Below are 23228 nucleotides of genomic sequence, written 5' to 3' on the forward strand. Positions count from 1 at the left end.
GGACCAAGTTTTCAGTGCGCACATCTCATGCATTTCAGAAGCAATTGTCAAGCTACTGTGCCACTTTGCCTGGAGATTTCACTTTAAATGCAGGTATTTAGTCTAAGGTGAGATAAGGGCCTCCATTGGGTCATGCATCCCACCTCCCTTTAGTACATGGGGATGAGATCAGCCACCTTCTCAACATGCCTGTTTATTCTCACCAAGTATAGAGAGAGCCTAGACAACATTTTTAGCCTGAAAAACAATTGCTAACTACATTATATGGGATGAATCCTGTCAATTAAGCGCTTACAAAAACTCCCTACAGTACGTTTAATTAGGCTAAATCTCACACAGGTCTTTTAAATCAAGCTAGGAAGTTGTAAAAAGTGTCTATTTCTGTGCCATTCCCCAACATTCGGTGCTGTAACAACCATGTCAAATGCTAATGATAGTGTCATGCATTGTAACAGCAATTACAGCGTTATTTGGTAATTGGAAAATGTAGTGTGTGGATAAAGGTGCTTTAGTGTTCCATCATTGTGTGATTGCTTTCACTGTTAGCTGAAGAAGGACTAATTGCGTGGTAGTTTTGCTTAGCACAAAAACCCATAAGCGGATGTTATGAAATATGTTCTTTCTGAACCATTTTAACTTGCAAATAAACTGTAATTTTTTAATAGAAGACAACAGTCATTATTAGTGCTATAAAAACACCTGTATTCTCTCAGTAGCTGAAGATAATGCTACAGTGGTGCCTTTCTATTCAGTGTCCTGTCTGATTATCTTCTGTATGTTTTAAATGAGCCTGTAATTTTATTTCAGTTCTTGATTCATCACTAAACAATGGAGCAGTACTAAATACTTGTTATTTTTAGGGGGAAAAATACACCATATGTTGGCAATTACAAAAAACTTCTTGTCCTGGTTAGGTAAATTCGTGACTGCAAATTTACTCTCTGTTATGATGAATCTGTTCTAGAAGATCACGTTGGTCTAATTTAATAACTCAAAACCTTGCTTTGAGATCTCCTTATGGCTGTAGCAGAAACAGTAGTATGGAAGGAAAGTCAGAACTGAGTTTAGGTTGAACATAGGATAGAGAGTGTGTGGGTGCTCTCACTGCAGTAGATCTGTAGCTCCCCTTAGCATCAGCAGCTTTGTAGTTTCTTACACTATTGAGAACTAGTTGAGAATAGCTGCAGGTCATGGTTTTCAGAAGGAACTCCTGTTCCTTGTGTCAAACTGTGTGATACGTTCTAACGTGGTAAATGATGGAGCTCATCGGTGCTGCATGAGCTCATGGGTACAGATGAAGCCAGAGGGTTGTTGCTGCAGTCAGAGCTGTTGTTTTCAGCTGGGATCTGTGAAATCACATTTGGGTTCATGGGTTGCATCTCTGATCAGTAAATCTGGAGAGCCAGTCATCAGTCAATGGGATTCAGTGCTCTGCAATGCTGGTTCCAGTGATCCTCAAATTAGGTCTGGAAAGTACTATATGGAAATGGAACGCGATGACTTTCTGATTCCTACTTGCTTATCTTGAGAGGTTTATTTCCAGCTTCAGTTTTGTTCACTTTCCTTTTTTAACTTCAAAAGTGTAAATAGACAGACTTGACTGAAATAATCCCCGTCTCCGCTTTGGAACATCAAACCACCAGACTGTTTACTCCTCACCTCACGAATAAAACTGTGATTTTTTGAGTTAAAATTTTCAATAATAAGAGCTTGTTTCTGGCTCCAGATGTGTAGGCTCAGATAACTTTTATAGCTGCAAACATGCAGAGTAATTGACTTCATAATGTAGTTGGTTCCTAAAGATTTAGCTGTGTTCTGGAGGTTTGGCTGGCAGAAGGGAAGAAGGGCTGATAAAGCAGACAGCTTAACCATGATGCTGTTACCTCAGGCCTCTATTGTGATCATCTTTTGTTCCTGTTCTCTTGAAGGTAGTATCATTGAAGTATTTCTGAGTGGGGTTTGTGGGACGTGCAGGAACTAAAAGAGAGAAGGCACGGAGTGGTTTGAGTCTGGATCACAAAGCAAGATTTTGCTAAGAGCTGCTTTGAACGCATTAATGATGTGTGCAACTCTTTTTTCTGTATCACTTTTATCCAGGAGAAGAAGGAACGCAAACGCACACGGAGAGCAGCAGCCAAGAAGCCGAGGGACAGACCCGATGCCAGTCTTGCACATCTACGTTTCTTAAGCTTATTTGGAGATTTCTGATCATTTTATCCGTCTCTTCCTCCTGGGTTGGGACAACGCAGTTTGTCAAAATCACATATGAGACATTTGACTGTCCTTTTTTCATGACTTGGTTCTCAACAAACTGGAACATTATGGTATTTCCTATTTATTATTCCGGGCACCTTGCAACCGCACAGGAGAAGCAGTCTCCAATCAAAAAATTCAGGTAGGCTTTATTGTGGCAATATCACTTTAAGCAGCCTGATTACTGTGGACTGAAATCACTGCACTTCTCAGTTTGACCCATGGTGTCAGAAGACAGGACGAAGGTCATGCTGCAGAGAATCTCATTCATAAATAATCTTTTAAAGGCTAACAGATGAGTGACATATGCTTGAATAAATGGATAATTGGTCGTTACAGGGTTTTTTTTTTCACTGAGTTGAAAAGGTTGGTTATTTGCTTATAATCTCGCTGTCTCTATATTTTGTGTTCTTGCCTCGATCAGTTTTGCACTGACTGTTAATCTCTCCTGACAGAATGGTAGCGTAAGGTGCAATCAAAACAGCTCATAGCTGTAGAGAATAAAAGATGCTTCAAGGTGAGGGGATAGTTTGCTCGCTATGCTGTTTTGCAGCATAAAAACTGTCTTTTTCTCCTCCTCTTGCTGGATCACAGCTGGGAGGATGAGCACCTCTGGAGCCTTCTCTGCTCTTTTGCATGGGGTAGGCTCTTGGCTCTCCTCTGTCTGTAACTCTGAGGAGCAAGTTGGCATAGCTGGGTGGCTGTTGTGCTGGCAAGGGGATGTTTAAAGAAGGTTTTGTACTTCTATAAAGCTCAGTATGGAAACAACTGTTCTCTCTTTAAAGGGCCTGGGGAGAACAACTCTGACCCCAGGCTTTCCACATACGATGTGGCTGCAAGTTGCACTTGAGCTCCCAGCCTCAAGATTGGAGGGGGGACCCAAAGAAGTCATTCAGTCCAACCACCAGGACTGTAGAAGGACCAGACTGGCTCGGTTTCACCCTGGCTGGTACTTAAAGCCTCGTCTGATAGCTTGGAATTACTACTTTCTGGGGCAATTAATTTGACTATCCCTCCTCCACTTCCATTATTTTACTCATCCAACAGTGAAATAGAAGCTGTTTTAAAGAATGGAGGTAATTCAGCTTGTCATAGTATAACAGACTTTGTCTGTGAAGGGAGGGTATTGGCAGGGTAATTTTGATGTGGGACCCCATTCTGTTACTCCAGTGTAAGCGGCTTCAAAAACAGTATTACTGACTGCAGCAGAGTAATCTGTTCTGCCTGATATTTACAGCGTGTGGCCCACACCTTGTTCCCTTTGATGGAGGGTTCAGCACATCTGTCACCAAGAACACGAAGAATTCGATTTGTGACCATCAGGGCTGGAGTGTAGCAGGGCCAGAGTCCTCCCTCAGCTGCTTTTTCCATGATCTGAGATATAATTTGGCCCTAAATTGATCATTTCTGTCAAATCAGAGTGACTGAAATGGAACGGTTGCATTTAATTAGCTGCTTCTCTGAAAACCCAGTGCTTTGATTGTTAATGATGCCTCCATTCGGATTCTTTCTGGAGTATTGGTGAGAATATCAACAGTGTCAGCTTTGCTTCTGGGTATGGGGTAAAGTAATAATAAGTGCAGTGTTTCCTAGTCCAGATGTATTGAGAATTCAGAGCCCAGGGAGGTGAATGCTGGCAAGTACTGACTTTGTCATGGGCACCAGCCTGCTCGGTCCATGCTGCATTACAGCTGGATGAGCTCTTTGTGCTGGGATCTGGGAACTGAAATGTCTCCAGGATGAGTGCTTGGTTTTCTGATGACTTAATTGAAAAGCATCATCCGGAGTTTTTAAATTCAGAGTTATAGAAATTTGGAAGGGATATTTGGAGGTCACATAAACCAGCCTCCTTCCCACAGCAGGGTTAATTTCCAGGCTCGTCAGCTGCTCAGTTAACAGCTTGTTTTGTGTTCTTGATACTGTTATTGTTAATTTTTTAATAGCTCTTTCTAAGGTTTCTTGTTGCTTTGTTTGATGGTTTTATTACAGTGGAGTAATTCCATTCAGTAAAGCCTGTTGTATTATGGTTCCAGGCCTGCCTCAGGTCTAGAAGAGATTGTGTTTCTGGAGGATGTAGTCCCTCACGACAGGCTTTAAAGACAAATGACATCTTGTCCCGCAGACAGTCCCTGTGGATCAGAGCAAACAGCATTGATGATATCTTGGCAGAGACCAGTGATGATGGCAGTGACTGGCAGGGAGCTGCCCCAGGCTGGTAAAGCTGTGTAGAGCTATTGCTGCTTTTTATCGCTTAAAAAATTAAATTCCACCTGGAAGGATAAAAAGTCTCGGTCTTCAACTTCACATTGGCTTTCTTAAGGCTGTCAATTGTGTATTTCTTACCTTTCACACTTTACCTTAGAGATTAAATTTTGTGGTCTCAGAAACTAACTCTCAGTTATTACCTCCCCGCTGGGTTTCACTAAAGTATCTCAGTTGTCTGGAGGTGGAAGGCACAGCTCTTTGTATCTTCCCGGTACTGCAGACAACAGTTCCATGTGATAAAGACCTTGAAATGTGAGTCGTTGCAATAGCTATGAACAAAATGTTCCAAAGCTTGGTAAGCTCTGCAAAAGGAAATCCAACCCTGCTGATAGCAGATGCTTAAGCACTCTGCAGATGTGGTAGTAGGGTCCTTTTAGAGTTACGACTTGGGTTAGGTGGAACTACTGACCTGTCAGACTCTTTAGGAGGATCTGTTGTGGTAGGATGAGGGGAAATGGTTTCTAACTCAAAGAGGAGAGAGTTAGACTGGGTCTAAGATAAAAAAGCTTTTTAAGATAAGGGTGGTGAAGCACTCAAACAGGTTGCCCAAAGAGGTGGTGTGTTCCCTATCCCTGCAGACAGCCAGAGTCAGGAGTTGGGCTCTGAGCACCTGACAGAGCTGTGGGTATCCCTGTCCATTGCAGGGAGGCTTTAAGGGTACCTTCCAACTCAAACAATTCTGTAATTCTCTATTTCCAATGTCAGAAAATTGTGCCTCCCTGCCTGCTGGCTGGGCTCCTCAAGGACAAGCACTGTAGCATTCAGCAGCTCTCTGTCAGAGTACTCCCATACTATATAGCAGCAGGTGCTCTGCAACCTTAGGGCACTGGCTGGGTACAGCGTTGGTAGGTGTGTGCTTAAGGAAAGATGAACATGTTGTGAAGAGCTGGTTGTCTTGCAAGAAGGACAACAAGATGTGAGCATTACAGTCGCCATGTTACCCCAGGTAGTGTCTGTGAGCTGCTTTTCTGTTAAGCTGTTTTAAAACCAGCTGCTGCATTACGCTCCAGAGGCTGCTGTGTGTCAGGGGTGAGCAAACCTATTCTTCTGCAGGGAAACAGAATTCTGGCATCCAAATAACTGAGAGGGATGCAGGCTGTGTAGTACGACCCAGAGGTAAAGCTCCATGACTGCCTGAGGTGCTGCAATTCCTGAGAGTGTGGCACATTGCCCAGAGCTGAGGGCTACCTGTAAATAAAAGGAACTATTTGTGTTAGAGGGCAGGTTTTAAATAGACTTCTTGTGCATTTGGAAATAGTTTGTGTCGTAGTTTCAGGGTCAGCTGCCCTTAGATATGTCTCTGTCTGTAAGTCAACAGCCTCCAGATATCTGTATCAGTGTGAATCCACGCAGCTCTCCCCTGAGCACAGGGTTTTAATCACTGTCATGTCCCAGTGACTTCTGCAGGTTTAATTTTAGTTGCATGCCAAAGAGGCTGAGTTAACTACTGAGCAACCAGCCCTCACAGAGCCCGAGGCAATCATTCTACAAGGCTGGAAAGAGAATGCTTCTTAGCTCCTCACTCACTGAGCATTTTTCATCACGAACACGGAGTAGTGGTAGAACTGAATTCAGCAGGTCTCTCTCTTGCTCAGTACAACCCTGTCACAATCTTTTTCTTCTTTTACCCCCCCCCCCCCCCTTTTTAACTGAGAGATGATGAAGCACTGGCCTCTGTTGTGCCCGGTCCTTGTCTCCTCCTGTGTGTGATGAGGGCTCTTCCATGTACTTAAACAGTCTGTTGTATGGGGAATGTGAAGCCAAACTTTCAGATTTCTTTTGCTAGTTGTGAACCTGTCTACACCCCTCACACTGTTTCTGGGAACTCAGAGATAAGTGACATTTTTGGTGGTCCCTCCCAGACTATGTCCAGCCTTTAAAGCCCATCCCAGAACAACACAAATCTTGCTGAGGTTTCCTCCTTCCATGAACTCCTGACTGCTTTGGACCTGACTGCTCTGTGTTTGTCTGGGTGCAAACATCCTGGGGATCTATAAGACAACTAAGCCTGACCCATTCATTTTTCAAGGCCAGGCTGGATGGGGCTATGAGCAACCTGCTCTAGAGGGAGGAGTCCCTGCCTATAGCAGAGGGTTGGAACTGGATGGTCTTAAAGGTCCCTTCCAACCCAAACGTTTCTATGATTCTATGGATCTGGCATTTCCCCATTTTAGCTTTGGAAACCCCCTCCCCTCCCAGTGGATAGATGGGCAGAAGTGCTGGGTCTATTCCCAATGTCTCCTGCATCTGTCAGGTCCAGCTGTTCTCCAGCTGTGCTGCTGCTCTGTTTTATCTGCCTGCTCTCAGTGCCTTACATTGCCAGGCATAGGGGTGACGGGCCATGATTTTCCATTGCACATTGGAAGAGAGCTTTTCCTGCAGCCTTGCAGTCTTTGACACGGTGATGCACTTGGATGATTTTGCTGTTTGTATGCTATTGGCACAGCACTGGGATACTTAATCGTGCCCTGCATTATTGTGAGCAGCCCAAGCAATCTCTCTCATTTTAATATAGCACAAGCTTGTTCCCTCTAAGACAGATTCTGACAGTGTCTGAGACAGGTTGGATTTAGAACCATGTAACAATACAATCGTGCATCTCAATGGACAGCAGAATTCCCACTGGTTTGGATGTCAGGATCCACTCAGGTCTAATAGTTCACAGTTCAGATCTGTTCTTGACAAGACAGGGCAGACCAGCTCTGGCATCTCGTAATGCTAACACAGGTTTAGTGCATCCAGGTCAGCAACACCTGCCTGAAGTGAGGCACAGTCTGAGCCTCACTTCTGCATCATCTCTGCATCCACTGTGTCTCACGGGGAGGAAAAAACATCTTTTAAGTGTCAGCTGCTGTATCTGCAAGCCAACAAGCACTCAAGTTTCTGCTGCCAGCAAGGCCATTCCCAGACAAGGAAATTCATCACATTTAACTCCTGTTGAAAGCAGTGGTGCAACAGCCTGCATTCAAACTGAAACATGTATTTGTTTGCCTCAGTTTACCTCAGATAAATGAGGTACAAAGCAAGTAATAAATGATACCCAACACGAGCTGTTCTCTTTCAGTGTATAACGTTCCATAGAAACAGGATGACTTCTGAAGAGTGTTCAGCTCATCCGTTCTGAAAGAGAGGATTGGCAGAACTGCCAGCCTGAGCATCATCAGCTCGGTGCACATCCCAGCTCATTTGGCCATGCACTAGAATATACTTCAATAGAAATAAAAAACAGGTATCAGAGCAAAGCGAGAGAACAGTTGTCATGCTACAGAGAAAAAGTGCAGTTTTAATCACCCTTTTCATGGCCTTGAAGGCAGAAGCTGAGAGCTGTCAGTGTTTTATAGATGACCTTCATTTACGTGTGGGATTATTATGATACCTCTGGGATTATTGTTGCATAGAGTGTGATTATTCCAGGTAAGCTACTTCTTTTCTATTTGTGAAACTGCTGTTTTGAGAAAAAATGTCGGTTATTTTCTCTATGTGAATTCAACAGTGCTTTCTTAGGGGCGTGCAGAGTAGTTAAGAAAAGCACTTAATTGAGTGTGATAAAAGTCTAATGAATGTTTGTTGTGCTGGAGCGAACGCTAAGCAGAATCCTGGCTGAGCTTTAAACTCTCTTTTCTTTTCTTAGGGAATGCAGTCGGATTTTTGGTGAAGATGGTCTGACGCTGAAACTCTTTCTTAAAAGGACTGCTCCCTTTTCTATTCTGTGGACTTTGACTAACTACTTGTATTTACTGGCTTTAAAGAAGCTGACAGCCACAGACGTCTCTGCTCTGTTCTGTTGTAACAAAGCTTTTGTCTTCTTGCTTTCTTGGATTGTGCTGAAAGACAGGTTCATGGGAGCGAGGGTAATGGCATGCCTGATTTTCACCTCTCTTGTTTTCGTGCTTAACTCAAACCATAAGCTATTGCACTACCATAGTCCTGCTGCGTTATGGTACGTACATACCACATCATGGTATGTATTCACCATGAAACCATTCTCATTTAGCTTTGTGGTCCAAACGTGAGGCTGAAGATCAGTTACAGGTGTCAGGCTCAGTGGGGTTACAGGGCTGAGTACAGTCAGTTAATTTGATTTTAAACCTTGTGATAAATGCTTAGGTTCTAACCAAAGCAGTTTTCTTCCTTGTGCCTTGGACCAGGAGAGTCCATAGAATAGAAGACTGCCTAGGCAGTCTGTAATAACACGAAGCATTGGGCAGCCACTTGTTGTCCCATGAGAACCTCTCCTTTGGATAAGGGTTGTTGCTGGATGGGTTGAGCAAAAGGTCCATGTTGTGAAGGTAAAGGCATGGACAGCTCACCTTGCAGTGCTAAAGCCAGACATCTGTATATCTATTTCATATATAATTAAAAACATAAAATCTCAGCTATCTGAGCGTGCCCTACCCCCATCATGCTGATGGCAGGGTTTGAAATCCTCAGTTCTTCTGCACAGCAATTAACAGGAGCAGTGACTTCTGAGGCTGTTTTCCCCCCTCAGTCCCTTGATCAGCTCAGCTTCCTGCTGTTACTCCTCACTTGTACAAGGTGATACTGAGTGGAAGAGCAAACACAGTTACTGCATTTCTGTAGCCCACTTTTGTAAAGGAAGCAGGTAAAAAAAAGATAAATACTGAAGCTATTCTGTTATTAGCTGTTTTTCACTGACTGATACAAAGTCGCTATAAATATGCATTAGTGTTAATGCTGTAAAAAACAGTGAGGTTTGTACAAGAAGGAGCTGGCAGAGGAAGCCAACAGCAAATCCTGCACATGAAAGAAGCTGCTTTTGCTGCTAAGTGGCAGATTCTGAATGCACTGTGCTGGAAGGGTAATTAGCAGTGTTTTCCAGCAGCCCTCCTGCTAGAGTAACACTTAATGATGTTAATAACCACACAGGAGAGTGTATGAGAACTAAAACACAGCAAAGCAGCGTGGACTCAGCCTCTGGTAATATGAATGCATCTCAGACAGCAGGCGTGATTTGGTTATTTGGACATGAAGGGGATGGAAAGAAAAGGGGTAATTGCATACCCCGTGCAGAAGCACACAGCAGCCTGGAGCCCAGCCAGCATTTCAGAGCTCAGCTACTTGTTCTGTCAGAGCTTGGGAGATGTGGTGCAAATCTGCAGTGCATGGGGGTGGGATGCAGCTGCAGGCAGGATTTCAGGTGGGCTGCGTAAGGACAAGTATGGTGTGATGGCTGCTTATATGGCGTAGCATAGATTTGGGTGGGGATGCATCAAATAGCTGCAGGAAGGCTCCACACAATGAGTATTTGAGTTGGTATTTGAGTTACTTGCAGTTACTTGTGCTTTGCAGTGATGCTAAAGGAGCTTGTGACAACCAGAGAGAGTAAAACTGAGACAGGGAAGGTTTAGATTAGATATTATAAGAGGAGGTTTCTCACCCAGGGGGTGGTGACGCACTGGAACAGGTTGCCCAAGGAGGCTGTGGATGCCCCGTCCCTGCAGGCATTCAAGGCCAGGCTGGATGTGGCTCTGGGCAGCCTGGGCTGCTGGTTGGTGACCCTGCACACAGCAGGGGGTTGGAGCTGGATGAGCGCTGTGGGCCTTCGCAACCCAGGCCATTCTATGATTCTATGATAACACACACACTGGAGAAAGAATATTTCTATGAAACTGATATACACAGCAATAAACATGTATCTATTTACTTATGGAAGAGCAAGAATTCAGAGTTTCAGTGCAGGGAAACCCTTAGCCACAGTGAGTATCTGTGCAAGGGACATCACACAGGCCCTACTTATGCCATAACCTGGTTTGCCTGGACACTTATGAATGCCTTACAGATTAATAAGATGCACACTGTGTCCATGTTACATAGGGATTTGTGGAAGGCTGGACAGCTGTGGCTCAGAGCAAGCATAAATATGTGAATGACTTCTCATCTTTGAATAGCTCTGTGGGTTTATGATGCTTAGATGTAGCCAGGTGTTAAACATTCGAAGTCTGAGCCCACGGTTGTATTTCTTCTGTGAAGTTGGCACCTGAATTGATGTTTATTGGGTAGGTTGGCTGGAGTGTAGACTCAGATTTCCTTACTACAACCCCCTATTTTGCCATATGCTCCATATAGAAAAGCAATTGTTCTTAACTAGTTGTGTATTAGTGTTAGTTGGCCCAGCTGTCTCCCAGGAAAAAGGCAGGCTTATTTCATTCCTTACATAGGCTCTGAGAGAAAGTTACTCCCTTCTTCCACTAATTAAAAGCCTTGTTAAACGAGCTGTCAGCTGCAGCAACCAGCCTTGCCTGGCTGCGACCTTGCTGCTGCTTGTCTGCAGGATGTGTGCTCAGGTTTCTAAAGCAAACAACATGAGGTCAGCTGTGCTAATGCAGTGGTGTGTGATTTGCAGGAAGAGCATGAACATGAAGTTGAAATGATGCTCTCTCTGTTTTCCCATATCAGGTCATATGTATCTTAAGTCTTATGAGAGGATGCCCCATATCTGTCCATCGCTGTGGTTGTTTCATGGGAAAAGGTGTTTGGCTTTCTAAATTGTTGATTAAATTAGGCAACTTTCTTTCAGAGTTGGATGTAATCAGGCTGGGGAGATGATTTGCTTCCCTTCCAACCATTGGGATTTAGGAGTGCTAACATTTTAGCTGCAGTCTCAGAGATTTGCCTTCACCGTGGGAGTTGGTTGTTGATTCCCAATCATGACCCATGCATGGACACATCTACACGTGTCCTCATCTTGTGTGCCCCCTGAGACATGGCTTTGCTCTTCTACGTGGTGCTGTTGAAGTTGTTTTATGAAGGTTTTGTGTTTATTGCCTCAGCATAACTCATATCTGCTTGGTACAGTTGGTTTCTGGGACTCTTGGAGACCCTTTGTGAGATCTGAAAGTTGGGCTGCTCTGTACTAGGGCAGGTGGTTTTATGGAGAAATCTTTGCCTGTGTGTGTGTGAAGCACATGAAGCTCAAGTTCATCTGCTAGTAAACATTTCTTATGTGCAGCTAAGTGAGGTTTTCCAGAATGAACTTCTAACCCAGTGCCCATCTTGTGTTGGTGTTGGTCTGGAGTTGTCCCAGGGACAAGGAGGCTGTGGATGCCCCATCCATCCCTGGAAGTGTTCAAGGCCAGGTTGGATGGGGCCCTGGGCAGCCTGGGCTGGTATCAATGTGGAGGTTGGTGGCCCTGCCTGTGGTGGGGGGTTGGAGCTTCATGATCCTTGAGGTCCCTTCTAGCCCAAGCCATTCTATGATTCTATGAAAGCCCTGCTTGCCAAGCGGGCTGCTCAGGAGCTGACTGCAACATGGTGTGCTGTTGAGCATAACCATATTTGTTTTAGTTTGTATGGACAGAGAGGGCCCTCCTTGTCCTCCTCACTGTGTGATTTATATGGGTGTCTATTAAGAGAAAAGCATCTGAGCCCCACAAGCTGCTGATGACTCCGTAACAGCCAAGATTAGAGATTATTTGTGCGTCTTCTGCTCTCTGCTGAGCTCTAGTACACAAGCAATCTTTTTTTATCATGGCAAGGTGTTTAATGCTATACTAATTCTACCTTTCAAATCCATATAAAAACCCATCTTTCAGAAACTGAGCTGTGATTTCCCCCAGGTCTGAGGAAACATTTCCCTCTGCAGTCCATGGAAGTTAGGTAGCCATTGTCTTTGAAAGCAAAAAAAAAGGGGTGAAGACACTGAATTTACTTGCTTAGGGCAGGTAGGTAGAGAGAAGGAGTTTTGCAAAGAATAAAGCATGGAATGATCCCATTCAGGAAGCTCCCTGGAGTCAGGACCCAGGATTTCGCATACTGTGTAGATAGATATTTATGTTCTTTTTCCTTTGAGTTTCTTAAGAGCTCTGTCTGGGATTTTCAAATGAGGCAAAAAAAAAAACCCCAACCCTATAAACCCTGACCATGAAGGTAAATGCTTCTCAAAGACACTTGACCACATCTGTCTGAGAAAGCTGGCACAACCATTGGGAAACACATACAGCTCCCAGTTGTGTGCAGCTGTTCCCCAGCACAAGAGTTATTCTCCTGGGCTGATCTCCTGGAAGGTTTCCCATCAAAATGTTTGCATTTCAGGTCCAAGTGGTGGCTTTGATGAATATTCATCCTCTTGCATAGCAAAATATCTTAGAAATCTCTCAGTTTTGGAGTCACATCTTTAAAGTGGGTCTTTAGCTTGTAAAATGCGTAACGATGGATGTTATATGAGTAGTTCTCAGGAGAGTTTGCAATGCTGTAGATCCATATCACTCTCAGTGCATACACTTCCATTATGTTTTACACCTCTCCCAACAGTATATAACCACCTATTTAAGGGAAGTCGGGGAGGGCTGAAGTCAGAACGTAGCTAGTGACACTCATTGAAGCCCCCCCCCCCACAGTGATAATCTCTTTCTGTGTAATGAAACTGTGCTGAGCTTCACGTTGCTTTGCTTTGTCTGTGCAGATAGTGGCAGCAATAATGGCAATCACAGGAATCGTAATGATGGCATATGCAGATGGTTTCCAGGGTGATTCAATTATCGGGGTGGCATATGCTGTTGGATCAGCCTCTACGTCTGCACTGTATAAGGTGGGTCGTCACTGTTTATTAATATTCTTATTTCTTTAGCATTAGATGTTACAAATGTGAATGTGCTGAGAGGGTCCCCATGAATTAAATGCTTCGATTCATTTACCACTCATGCTGTGACCGGGCGGTGTCATAATGTCAGAAATTTTACTACCAGACTAATTAGCCTGTAGCTGCCAAATACTCAGAATGCCTTTGCTTTACAAGCCCTTAATGAAAACTCTGTTGTTATCCTGCTGCAAGGAGTTGAGGGTCATGTTTTAACCATTTCTTGCCACTGCCATTCATTGACTCTGTTTCAAGTTGGCCATATGCAGCAGGGAGGAGAGGTTGACAGCAGACCGCACCGCATCCCTTCTGCAGGGACAGACATCTCGTCCCTGGTCTGCAGTGCAGAGCTCTTGTGTATTCTACTCTCGTGCCAGGCTCAGAGCCCCTGTTTGCCTGCTGTATTAGTGACAGCAGGGCTCTGACTCCTGCTTGATAAAAGTAGAGGCTCTTGGAGGTGAGAGATGAAGAAGGGAGGGACATGGCTGACCTGGAAATAGCCCACCTTCTAGGCTGGGCTAAGGTGGCCGTGTTTACTCCTGTAACTCCCCTTACATGGACTGCTATGTCTTTGGGTTCTGAGTTATACTCCTCTTGGCATTTTATGATAAGCATCATATGTTGTCCACATGGACTTGTGACGTGGTTCCACACCACATCCTCATCTCTAAATGGGAGTGAGATGGGTTTGAAGGCTGGGTGGATTTAGATGGATAAAGAATTGGCTGGAAGGTCACAGCCAGAGGGCTGTGGTCAGTGGTTCTGTGTCCAGCTACCAGGAGGCTGGTAATAAGTGCTGTCCCCCCAAGGGTCCATCTTGGAACTGATGCTCTTCAACATAGAGGATGCTGTGCTGATGAGGATGCTTTCCACACAAGCCACAAGTCTAAAACCCTTCTCTTTCCTTCACAGGTTTTGTTCAAAATGTTTCTTGGCAGTGCGAACTTCGGGGAGGCTGCTCACTTCGTTTCCACCTTGGGCTTCTTCAATTTAATTTTCATCTCTGTTACCCCAATCATACTGTATTTTACGAAGGTGGAGTACTGGTCACCCTTCTCTGCTGTGCCCTGGGGTTACCTGTGTGGAGTAGCTGGCCTCTGGTTAGGTATGTTATCAAACAGGTGCTCATTTTTCTGTCCCTTCCCTCTGCACCCTGTACAAAGCCTCAGACACAGACATTTCCTCCCCCTGCTTAAGCATCAAAGCTCTCCAGGATATGGAATCTGACCTCCATGCACACTGGTACTCCTTGAACAATGATTAACACTTTCCATTGGAGGCCTTAACACTAATATTAGTAGAAGGGAATGAACATGGAGCGCTCGTACTAATTGTTCACTTTTCATCTTTGCATTCCTACAATGGTGTTATTGATATTTCACTTCCTCTGTCCCAGATTGGTTGCTATAAATGGCATTTCAAAGGGCTGCATGGAGCCGAGCAGCTCCTGGCAGGCTCTGCAGGGTATGCAGCACTGATATGGAGACCCACTGAAGTGAGACACATTTCTAGGGGTGCTGCAGGCTTTGGGCAGAGGTTGCACAGCTTTTTGGGGGTCTGCAAAGGCTGGTGCTGTTTTATTCCCTGCAGCCTTCTCCTCTCCTCCTCTCTTCCCTAACACTCCTTCCAGAACCACTATTGCTGTTCTCTAACTAGGCAGAAAAGCTGTTGGATTCAGCCCAGGGGTGTTTTAATTTGCAGGTATAAGAACACGCTTTCCTTTTCTAAAGCCTCAATTATTTCATAATAGTAGAGGTTTGTCTCCTCTACAAGTATATTAAGTGGAAACAAAGAGGGTGTCGTTGCCAGTGCACAGCCCACCAATGCATCCATGCTAAAATACAATGGCTCTGACAGCTGAGGTGCTGAGAATAAGCCCTTGCCATTCCTGGGTGCTGCTCTAAGCTGAATGGCAGCTTCTCTGTGAGCATCAATTTGACAAAAAGCAGTGATAATTTACCACCCAGTTCTGCTGTCCAGGACTACTTATATTCAAAACAAAAACCCAGAACATCCCATAAATCCACATTGAGCATATGTATTCCCTTCAATGTTGAAGCCAGAGCGTGGTCTAAGTACAGCCTCCTTAGCTGACTTCAAAGGCTAATGGCATGAGTGCCCCTTTATACTGAGGGACGTGGTCAGTGGGCGCTGTTGGTGGCTGGACTAGATTATCTTAGAGGTCTTTTCCAACCTTAATGACTCTCATAGAGTTCCCATCACACTTCTGGGGTCAGAGCAGAGGAGGAGAGTCTCATTCTAGTGCTCTTCTGCATAATCATGTGTTACTTTATCCGTTTTTCCCAGCTTTCAACATTCTGGTTAACGTTGGTGTCGTGCTTACGTACCCCATTCTGATCTCCATTGGCACAGTGCTCAGCGTCCCTGGGAATGCAGGTACAAGCCCTGTGCTCGTTTGTTGGCAGATAAGCACATCAGCATGCAGACAGCAGAATCAGGTTTATTTTGTCTAAGTGGTCAGAATGTGCTGCCACGTATTTCAGGAGTGATTCCATGTTGCTTGGCTCCCACACATGCCCTTGGTGATGGTGGGTTTTTTGGTTGGATAAAGCCATTTCTTTTGTCTTCCTTTCCCTGGTGGCTGTGCCCATACTGAGCACAGGGGAGGCAGGCAGCAGCCCCAGAGCTGGTGACTGATGAGGGCAGCCTGTATATATGGAGCTTTACTCCAAAGTCCTTCCTTCTTCGTCCATCAGCTGCTGTCTCTGCTTCTCTTATTTCCTCCTTCACCCCCCTGGCCTTGCAACTCCAGGTATCTGGGCACATTTACAAAGAAACACCTATTTATAGGGGCATTTAGGTCACAGATGCACGATGTGATTGTCAGCCCTGCAGCGGCTCAGATGTGCTGTTATTACACTTGTGGAGCTGGCAGGCCAAGCCTGGGAGGCATCACCTCCAGCTCACTGCCTTCCATGATCCATGTGGCATAAGGACATCACCTGATGGCAGCCTTCAGTATCTAAAGGGAAGCTACAGGAAAGAAAAGGACAGACACTTGTGCAGGGGAACAAGGGGAAATGGCTTCAAGCTTCAAGAGGAGAGATTTAGGTTAAATACAAGGAAAAGTCTTTTACAGTGACCACCATCTGGTCACTTTAGGGGATGGCAGATAGCGCGGCCATCTAAGATGCATGTCATGGAGATAAGCCAGGCTGATCTGATGCCACAGTCTTTTTCCTGATGGTGGGGTTGTTTCTCCTTCACAGCTGTGGATCTGTTGAAGCACAAAATGATCTTCAGCGTGGTGAGGCTGGGAGCCACCATCATCATTTGCATTGGGTTCCTGCTGATGCTGCTCCCCGAAGAGTGGGATGAAATAACCCTGAGGTTCATCAACAGCTTAAAGGAGAAGAAGAGCGAGGATCACGCCGACGACATCACAGACTCCAGTGTACACATGAGAAGCAGAAGTAGAGCCAATGGCACAGTGTCTATACCACTAGCTTAGGGCTGGTGGACTGTACTGCACGCAGATGTATATTCTGTGAATATAGCTTAAATTTCCTCACTCCTTGTATGCTTAAAAATGCCATTTACTCTGAACTGGGTATGAGTTGTAAGATAAGAGAGCTAGATCTATAATAAATGTTTACATTTATACACTTACCAAGGAAAGGGTGTAAATAACCACAATAAAATGTTTTCTAATTAAAAACAAACAAACAAAACCAAAGGTTTAAGCTTTTGTGTTACTGAACCCAATGATGCTGAGCTTCACCACAAAGCCCAGGAACTTCTGGAGCCTTCTGAACCACCAGCACCTTTGGGAAATGGCAGATCCCATTTCTTACAGCATTTCATTGGTCCGAGCGATTGTTCTTCTCATCCACCACAGTGAAAAACCTTTCAAAAGCCAAAGGAAACCAACCCGGCCTTCTTGTCTTCCCTCTCTTGTCATCATGTAACATAGGGAAGCTGTGACCCAATATACCCAGGATCAGTCACACTTATGGCTGAATGGGCACCACCCTAGATAGGTTTTGGGGTTGATGCATTCATTTACACCAACAGAGAGCTGTAGAGATGTGTTATACTGAAAATCCAGCTCCTGCCAATGCAAACACACAGGGAAAATAAGTACTTATTTCCTTTCAGCATGCGCTGACGTGTGTGTTTTGGCACACAGCCTCATGGCAGCATCTTCAAGCCCAGAACTGGATCCTTCAAGGAACCTCTTTAAATATTCAAGGAAAATAATGTGAAATCCAGGGCTGTCCTGCACAGCCGTGCTGCTGATCAATATAGAATCAGTAAGGCTGGAAAAGCCCTCCCAGATTCCCAAACTCACCCCCCCCCCCATGCCCACTGCCCATGTCCCTCAGTGCCCCATCTCTATGGTCCTTGAACCTCTCCAAGGATGGTGACACCAGCCCTCCCTGGGCAGCTGTGCCACTGCATCGCTGCTCTTTTGAAGAATGAATGTTTCCTAATATCCAACCTGAATCTTGGCTTTGATGTTTTAAGTGATAAACCTCGTTTTACTTCCAGCAATGCCACTACAAGAGCTAAAGCAAGGGTAGGGGTGCTTTTTGTACTCCTGGTGAGGCTCTGGAGATGCTGTGACACTTTGAGTACTCCGAGCATCAAATTTCTTTCCAAAGACTGAAGGTTTAGCAGAAGAACCACTGGTAGAAATGCCTCCAGCTCAACCAGCTGAGGCGGTGCTGCTGAAAGTTGTGTGAAGGTAAAAACAAAGCAGTGGCTGGAGCCGTGTCAATGTTTAACCCTGCTGGGGAGGGCACCTGAGTGCATTTGGCAATGGGATCCCACTCTGGGCTCGGCATTACAGCCCTGCTTTCAGAGCGGGCTTTTCCTTCTTCCCAAGCTCTACAAAATGGGCCTCAGCTCTTCCAAGACGCACCCCAGGGTGACCCAAGTGGCACCGATGCGCAGCAATGAGGAGGTGATGGGGGAGCCCAGCCTGCACCCAACAGCCACAACGGAGCATGGACATCCCATAACCCACGGGCAGCTCCCACCCCTCCGCCAGACCGGGTATGGGAGACCCTCCACAGGTATGGGGAAAGGGGGGGAGGCCTTTCCAAGCAACTGTTTCCCTCCCCAGAGCCTTTGGGGATGGACTCAGAGCTCATCTCACGGCATCCCTGCAGTGCCAGACACAGCATTCATATCGCAACCCCATAACGTGCACCGCTGGGCACAGCCATATCATTACCTTAATTAGAGTTAGACTTTAATTAGATGTGAAATTCGGCATTAAAATAAATCAGAGCCCCACAGCACCAGGCTGACTCCACTAGCAAGAAGCAGAAGAAGGCGAGTCCCACTGCAATGTGCTGCGCCCCAGATGTCCCATACCCAAACCCAGAGGTGAAGGAGAAGGTTTGTGCCCACCCGGAGCTGGGACACAAGGACTGTCTGTGGAGGGACAGCAGGGTGCTGTGACAGCACACAAAGCTTTGGTGTGATAGTGATCTGGGGTCAACAGATTGGGTCTGGGGGTACCACAGCCCCCATCAGGGGACCTCCTGCTTTACTTTTAACACCAACACAATGCCCTCTCCCCTGTCTCCCTGTGCCATTGCCCAGCCCATTATCCCCAAATCCCCTCCTGTGAGGCCGAGATGTGGGAGTTCAATGACTCACATGGAATGGCATTCAGACACCGCAGGGCAGGTCTGGGGAGGACAGAGAAGCTGTAACAGTTACTGTGCATGTCTAATTGTGCAAGCAATAACACAACACTGCACACCCAGGAGGAGCTGCACAGCGCAAAGCTCAGGGCAGGTTGAGCTCAGTTATAGAACTGCCTTAATAAGTAACAGCCCACAGCTCCATCAGGTGCTCAGAGTCCCATCCAGCCTGACCTTGGGCATCTGAAGGGATGGGGCACCACCACCTCTCTGGGAAGAACGCTGGGAGAAATGAGGGTGGGACACACCAAGCAAAAAAATAGGGCAGAAAGAAAGCTATAGTAGAGTACAGCCCAAAAAGTGACTTCGCCTTTCTGACCCCTCAGGGCCCCTTGACTTCAACACTGTGCCGGAGAATGGAGCCAGCAGCATCATCAAGCTGCACCCACCTCGGCGACCACAGGTAGGGTGAATGTATGAAGGTTCACATGGGGCTGCTCTGCTCGGCCAGGGGGCAGGGAAGCAAACAAACATCCTGCTCTCCAACATGGGACGTGAGCAATGCACGATCCGGGCTGCAGCTTGTGGTGTCACATGCTGCCATCTAGTGCCATGTTTTACGGCTTCATGATCAGCTTTGTGATATTTAAGAGATACACGGATGTGGCACTATGGGACATGTTTTATTGGTGGACTTGGTAGTGTTATGTTGATAGTTGGACTTGATGGTCTTAAATCTCTTTCCCAAATAGAGCCTGGGATTCTATGATGTTCCTTTTAATGTTTATGGAAGCCAGGCTGAGCTCCCATCACAGGTGGGGAAATGAGGAGTATATTTGAGATGAGAAGTGAGCCAGTGTTATCTGGGTGGTTGAAGGGAACATCTTAGCTCATTGAGATGGACATCCATTCTCAGAGCAGCCTGTAAAGCTGCTGAACTCCATCAGGAAGGACTCTTCATACCACATGCAAAGTAAGGTCTTAGCCACCAAAAGAGTCTGGCTGGATGGACGGGTTGGTTCTCAGGGCCAGGTAAGCAGGTTCTGGCCTCGTATGTCCTGCCAGGAGATGCTGTATTCAATTATGACACTGATGTGTGTTGCTGAAGGTACCAAACTCCTTTTTGTATCCCAAGCAACCAGACCAGAATTGGAGCTGTAAAAATGTCTAGGTAACTTCATATCAGGTTTGGTGTTTGTGTAGTAGGAGGAATGCTGAACACTAAATATTGCACTTGCAGAGGCTCGAACCTGCCGGCACTCCAAGGGGGGTCACTACTGTAAAGCCCTGGAGCTACCAAGGGATGGATGGAGCCCCAAAAGCCAAGGTGAGCACACAGCAAAGGGCCAAGAGCTGTGCAGCAGGCACAACCTCACCGACCATGTACAGCTCCTGATATCAGCCTGAACAAAGCAGAGCAGCAGCACCTTGGGGGCAGGCACTGGCATACATGACTTTAATGATGAGTTTCCATCGTGCCCCTCAGCTGTGAGATAGATAAACTGTGAGTGCTTTGAAAACCTGCACTAAATTACTGCACGTTAACCAGGCAGGAAAATGCTCACTGCCTTCATCTGAGCAGCACCTGAGGGACTGGGTGTGGGTTGGCAAACAGGAGTTCCTTTTCATTTTAGCCAATGCAGGTGTCTTTACTGATGCTTTTCATACCTCACAGACACTGGACAAGAGGGGGCAGAGCCTGAGAGCCCCCCCTGGCAGGCGGCAGCACTTGCACAAGATGCAGATGCTGGACTTGATGCGCCAGCGCCGAGAGGTAACACAGGGATGGCTCTGGGGAGAGGTGGAGGATTGGAAGGGTTTCCTCATCTCTTTGTCTCCCCTATGGGTGAGGAAGTTCCCATGGGGTCTCGTTCTGTCTTGTGCTTGTTTTGGCAAATATGATTTGCCCTGGTTGAGCTACAGGGTTGTGTGATTACTTGTAGTGCCAGCTCTCTCATGATGTGCTGCGTTGAGCTGTTAAAACACGTTTGCTCCTCTGCTGCTTGTGCTGACGGCTTGTTTGCAAACCCAGGCGGAGCTGAAGCGGGATCTCCACAGGGAGGCAAAAATCAATAAGCACACAATGGAGGAGCTGGGCTCAGAGATGGTCCTCGACACTCTTCAGAGAGGCAACAGTGGCAGAAGCCAAGACCTCATCCCTGCTGAGCACAATCAGCATTTTAATGGACACCCTGGTAAGTAGAACCATGTTGCAGGGTGATGTAGAACTCCCCAGCGTCCTCATTGGGTCATTTGAACCCTGTGAGGTTCAACAAAGTCATGTTGTAAGGTCTTGGAGTTGGGTCAGGGCAGTCCCAGCTGTGCATACAACTAGGGGAACTCCTTGAGAGCGAGCAGTCCTGTGAGAAGGACTTGGGGGTCCTGATGGGAAGAGCTGAAAGTGAACTTTATAGGAGCACACCTATTCTTAAAAGTCCTCTTTCTCATGCTAACAAACCCAAAACAAGCTCTCTGTGGTCAAAATAAAAAGGAGGAATACAGACCTCTGACAGTGGTGGGATAATAGGGAATGGCTTTAAATTAGAACAGGAGATTTAAGTTAGAGGTTAGGAGGAACTTGTTAGAGGGCGGTGAGGCCCTGGAACTGCTGCCCAGAGCTGTGGGTGCCCCATTCATGGAGGTGCCCAAGGCCATGGATGGGCCCTGGGCAGCCTGAGCTGGGGGGGGTGAAACGTGCTCTGATCTTACAGGGATTTCTCAGTATCTTCCTCATAGTGATCACCAGCTGAACCCAACGGGATGGGCAGAGCTCTGAGGAAAGCTGCAATTATTGTTATTTTCTCTCCCAGGAAACAGAGGGGATGGAGGATTTGCAGGGCAGCACACCAGGAGCAGCAACAGCAAAGTTGGGCTGTGGTTCTGCAAGGAGCCACGCAGCAGGGACCTGTTTTGGGACACTTCCAGCACTGATTCTGAGGACTGGGAGAGGGAAGAGAAGCAGCTTTACCGCAGACCTCCACTGGTGAGAACCAGGACAGAGAGAGTTTCACTCTTTGATAACTTCTTTGATAAAGAGTTTTAGCAGCATGGCTTGGGATGCAATGAAGGAACAAACTGCAATCTGGATAGCCCCATGGCAAAGACATGATGTTTGTGATGGGCAGCATTTCTGAATGCAGAGACCAGCATAGAGGAGCACCAGAAATCAGGTGGTTGATGTGTGGCCAGAAATGACAAGGGTATGGGACAGAATATCTGTCCCAGGTGGAGAAACATATGGCTTTTCTTCAGTACACACCTCCAGCTCTATGTGTGATCTACTGTAAAACATTCACGCTCTGCTCAGTTGGCAGTGAGGGGAGGTGGGTCTGCTCTTCATGCCATCACCCTCAAGGCCACTCATTTCCCTCTGCTAGAAACCTTATGCCCTGCTGATGAGTCTGGGGTATGTGTTTAAAAAGCACCCCAGGCGCTTTTCTTGTTAACATGGTCATCATGTGTGAGCTGGAAGGATCCTGAGAGCTCTGAATTCAGCTCTGAGGGTAGGCCGGAAAGGTCAACCATTTAATGGGCTGGAACAATTAATCTGGCACTTTTCTATACACCTGTCCTCTTAATGATTCGACGCATCTCCCTTCTGTGTTCCCATCTGTCAAGAATTATGCTGTAATTGGTGGAAATGCAATTTCTCTCAGATAAAGCTGATTTGTTTCCTGATAATGGCATTGCCAGCACTTGGGAAGAGCTCTGCCCTCGGAGAGGGTGTGCAGAGCAGTTCATCCATAGCACAGACTGTGTGGAGACTCCAAGCATTAATATATCAACTCACAGTGTGCAAAACTTGCTCTTCTAGAGGCAATAAAGGAAGGAAACCCTCTTTCTGCTTCTCATGCTCAAAATCCTTTGTCTGTTCTGCTTTCAATTGTGTTAACTCATCACGACTTGGAGAGAGGCAGATGGTAACTCATCCTGCTCTCACATGTGGTGCTCATACAAGTCATGTGTGATGGAAAGAAGCTCCTGGCCTGAGGTTGTCTCTGTAGCAAGGAGAGGCTGGAGAGGTTCTGCAGGCTGCCAGGGATGGGCATGGGATGAGTTCTGAAGGGTAACCATGACAGCATATGAGGAGGGGTTGATTTTGGTGAAGCCAAGGATCTGCAGCATGGAAGTGAAGTGGGATTTGTCCGTTCTCATTCATCACAGGGGAGTTGAACTAGAAGACTTCTAAAAAGCCTTTCCAATGATTCTAGGTGTAGGTCGGATAGATCTGTGCCCCAAGGCACAAGAGCATTAGGGTTTCCCCTGTGAAAGGGCTGTAGGATGGGATTAGGTGGTGGTTGTGGTGAGATGGTGTAGTAGAAATGCTTAGTCGTGGCTTCAAACAGTGATGGAGCACCTGGTGGGAAGGCAGGGTCGACTCAGGGGAGCTCAGGTGCATGCAATGAGTGACTGGAAGGGGTGAAGCCAGGACCCACCCCTTCTCAGACCTCATTTTAAGGGTTGGCAGTGGAGGTGAGGGTACCTTCCTGGAGATC

At 46.3% G+C, this 23228-nt stretch overlaps 2 protein-coding genes across 8 annotated transcripts in view; both read left to right on the forward strand.

Annotated features, from left to right (window-relative positions):
* The window catches only part of SLC35F4 (solute carrier family 35 member F4), a 93084-nt gene extending 76298 nt beyond the window's left edge, over window positions 1-16786 (forward strand). For 4 of the 6 annotated variants that reach the window (XM_032445046.1, XM_032445048.1, XM_032445047.1 and 1 more), the window contains 6 exons: window positions 2098-2395; window positions 8150-8369; window positions 12941-13066; window positions 14027-14219; window positions 15422-15511; window positions 16345-16786. In XM_032445046.1, the coding sequence (XP_032300937.1) occupies window positions 2098-2395; window positions 8150-8369; window positions 12941-13066; window positions 14027-14219; window positions 15422-15511; window positions 16345-16586 (1169 nt within the window). In that variant the 3' untranslated portion in view covers window positions 16587-16786. Of the gene's footprint in view, window positions 1-1828; window positions 1929-2097; window positions 2396-8149; window positions 8370-12940; window positions 13067-14026; window positions 14220-15421; window positions 15512-16344 lie in introns of those variants that run through there. The other 2 variants (XM_015865884.2, XM_032445049.1) reach the window with 2 other exon arrangements.
* A 1097-nt stretch (window positions 16787-17883) lies between these two features.
* On the forward strand, window positions 17884-22592 carry CCDC198 (coiled-coil domain containing 198). 2 transcript variants are annotated; one of them, XM_015865887.2, is made up of 6 exons: window positions 17884-18153; window positions 19119-19195; window positions 19973-20059; window positions 20408-20506; window positions 20765-20927; window positions 21543-22592. In XM_015865887.2, exons 1-6 carry the CDS (start codon window positions 17973-17975, stop codon window positions 21773-21775), a joined length of 840 nt encoding a protein of 279 aa, XP_015721373.1. In that variant the 5' UTR covers window positions 17884-17972; the 3' UTR covers window positions 21776-22592. The 2 variants fall into 2 exon arrangements, with proteins under 2 accessions (XP_015721373.1, XP_015721372.1); XM_015865886.1 differs by lacking the exon at window positions 20408-20506 and having other exon boundaries at window positions 17885-18153.
* The last annotated feature ends 636 nt before the right edge of the window (window positions 22593-23228 follow it).

Source organism: Coturnix japonica, chromosome 5, assembly GCF_001577835.2.
Source record: "Coturnix japonica isolate 7356 chromosome 5, Coturnix japonica 2.1, whole genome shotgun sequence".
Classification (NCBI taxonomy): Eukaryota; Metazoa; Chordata; class Aves; order Galliformes; family Phasianidae; genus Coturnix; species Coturnix japonica.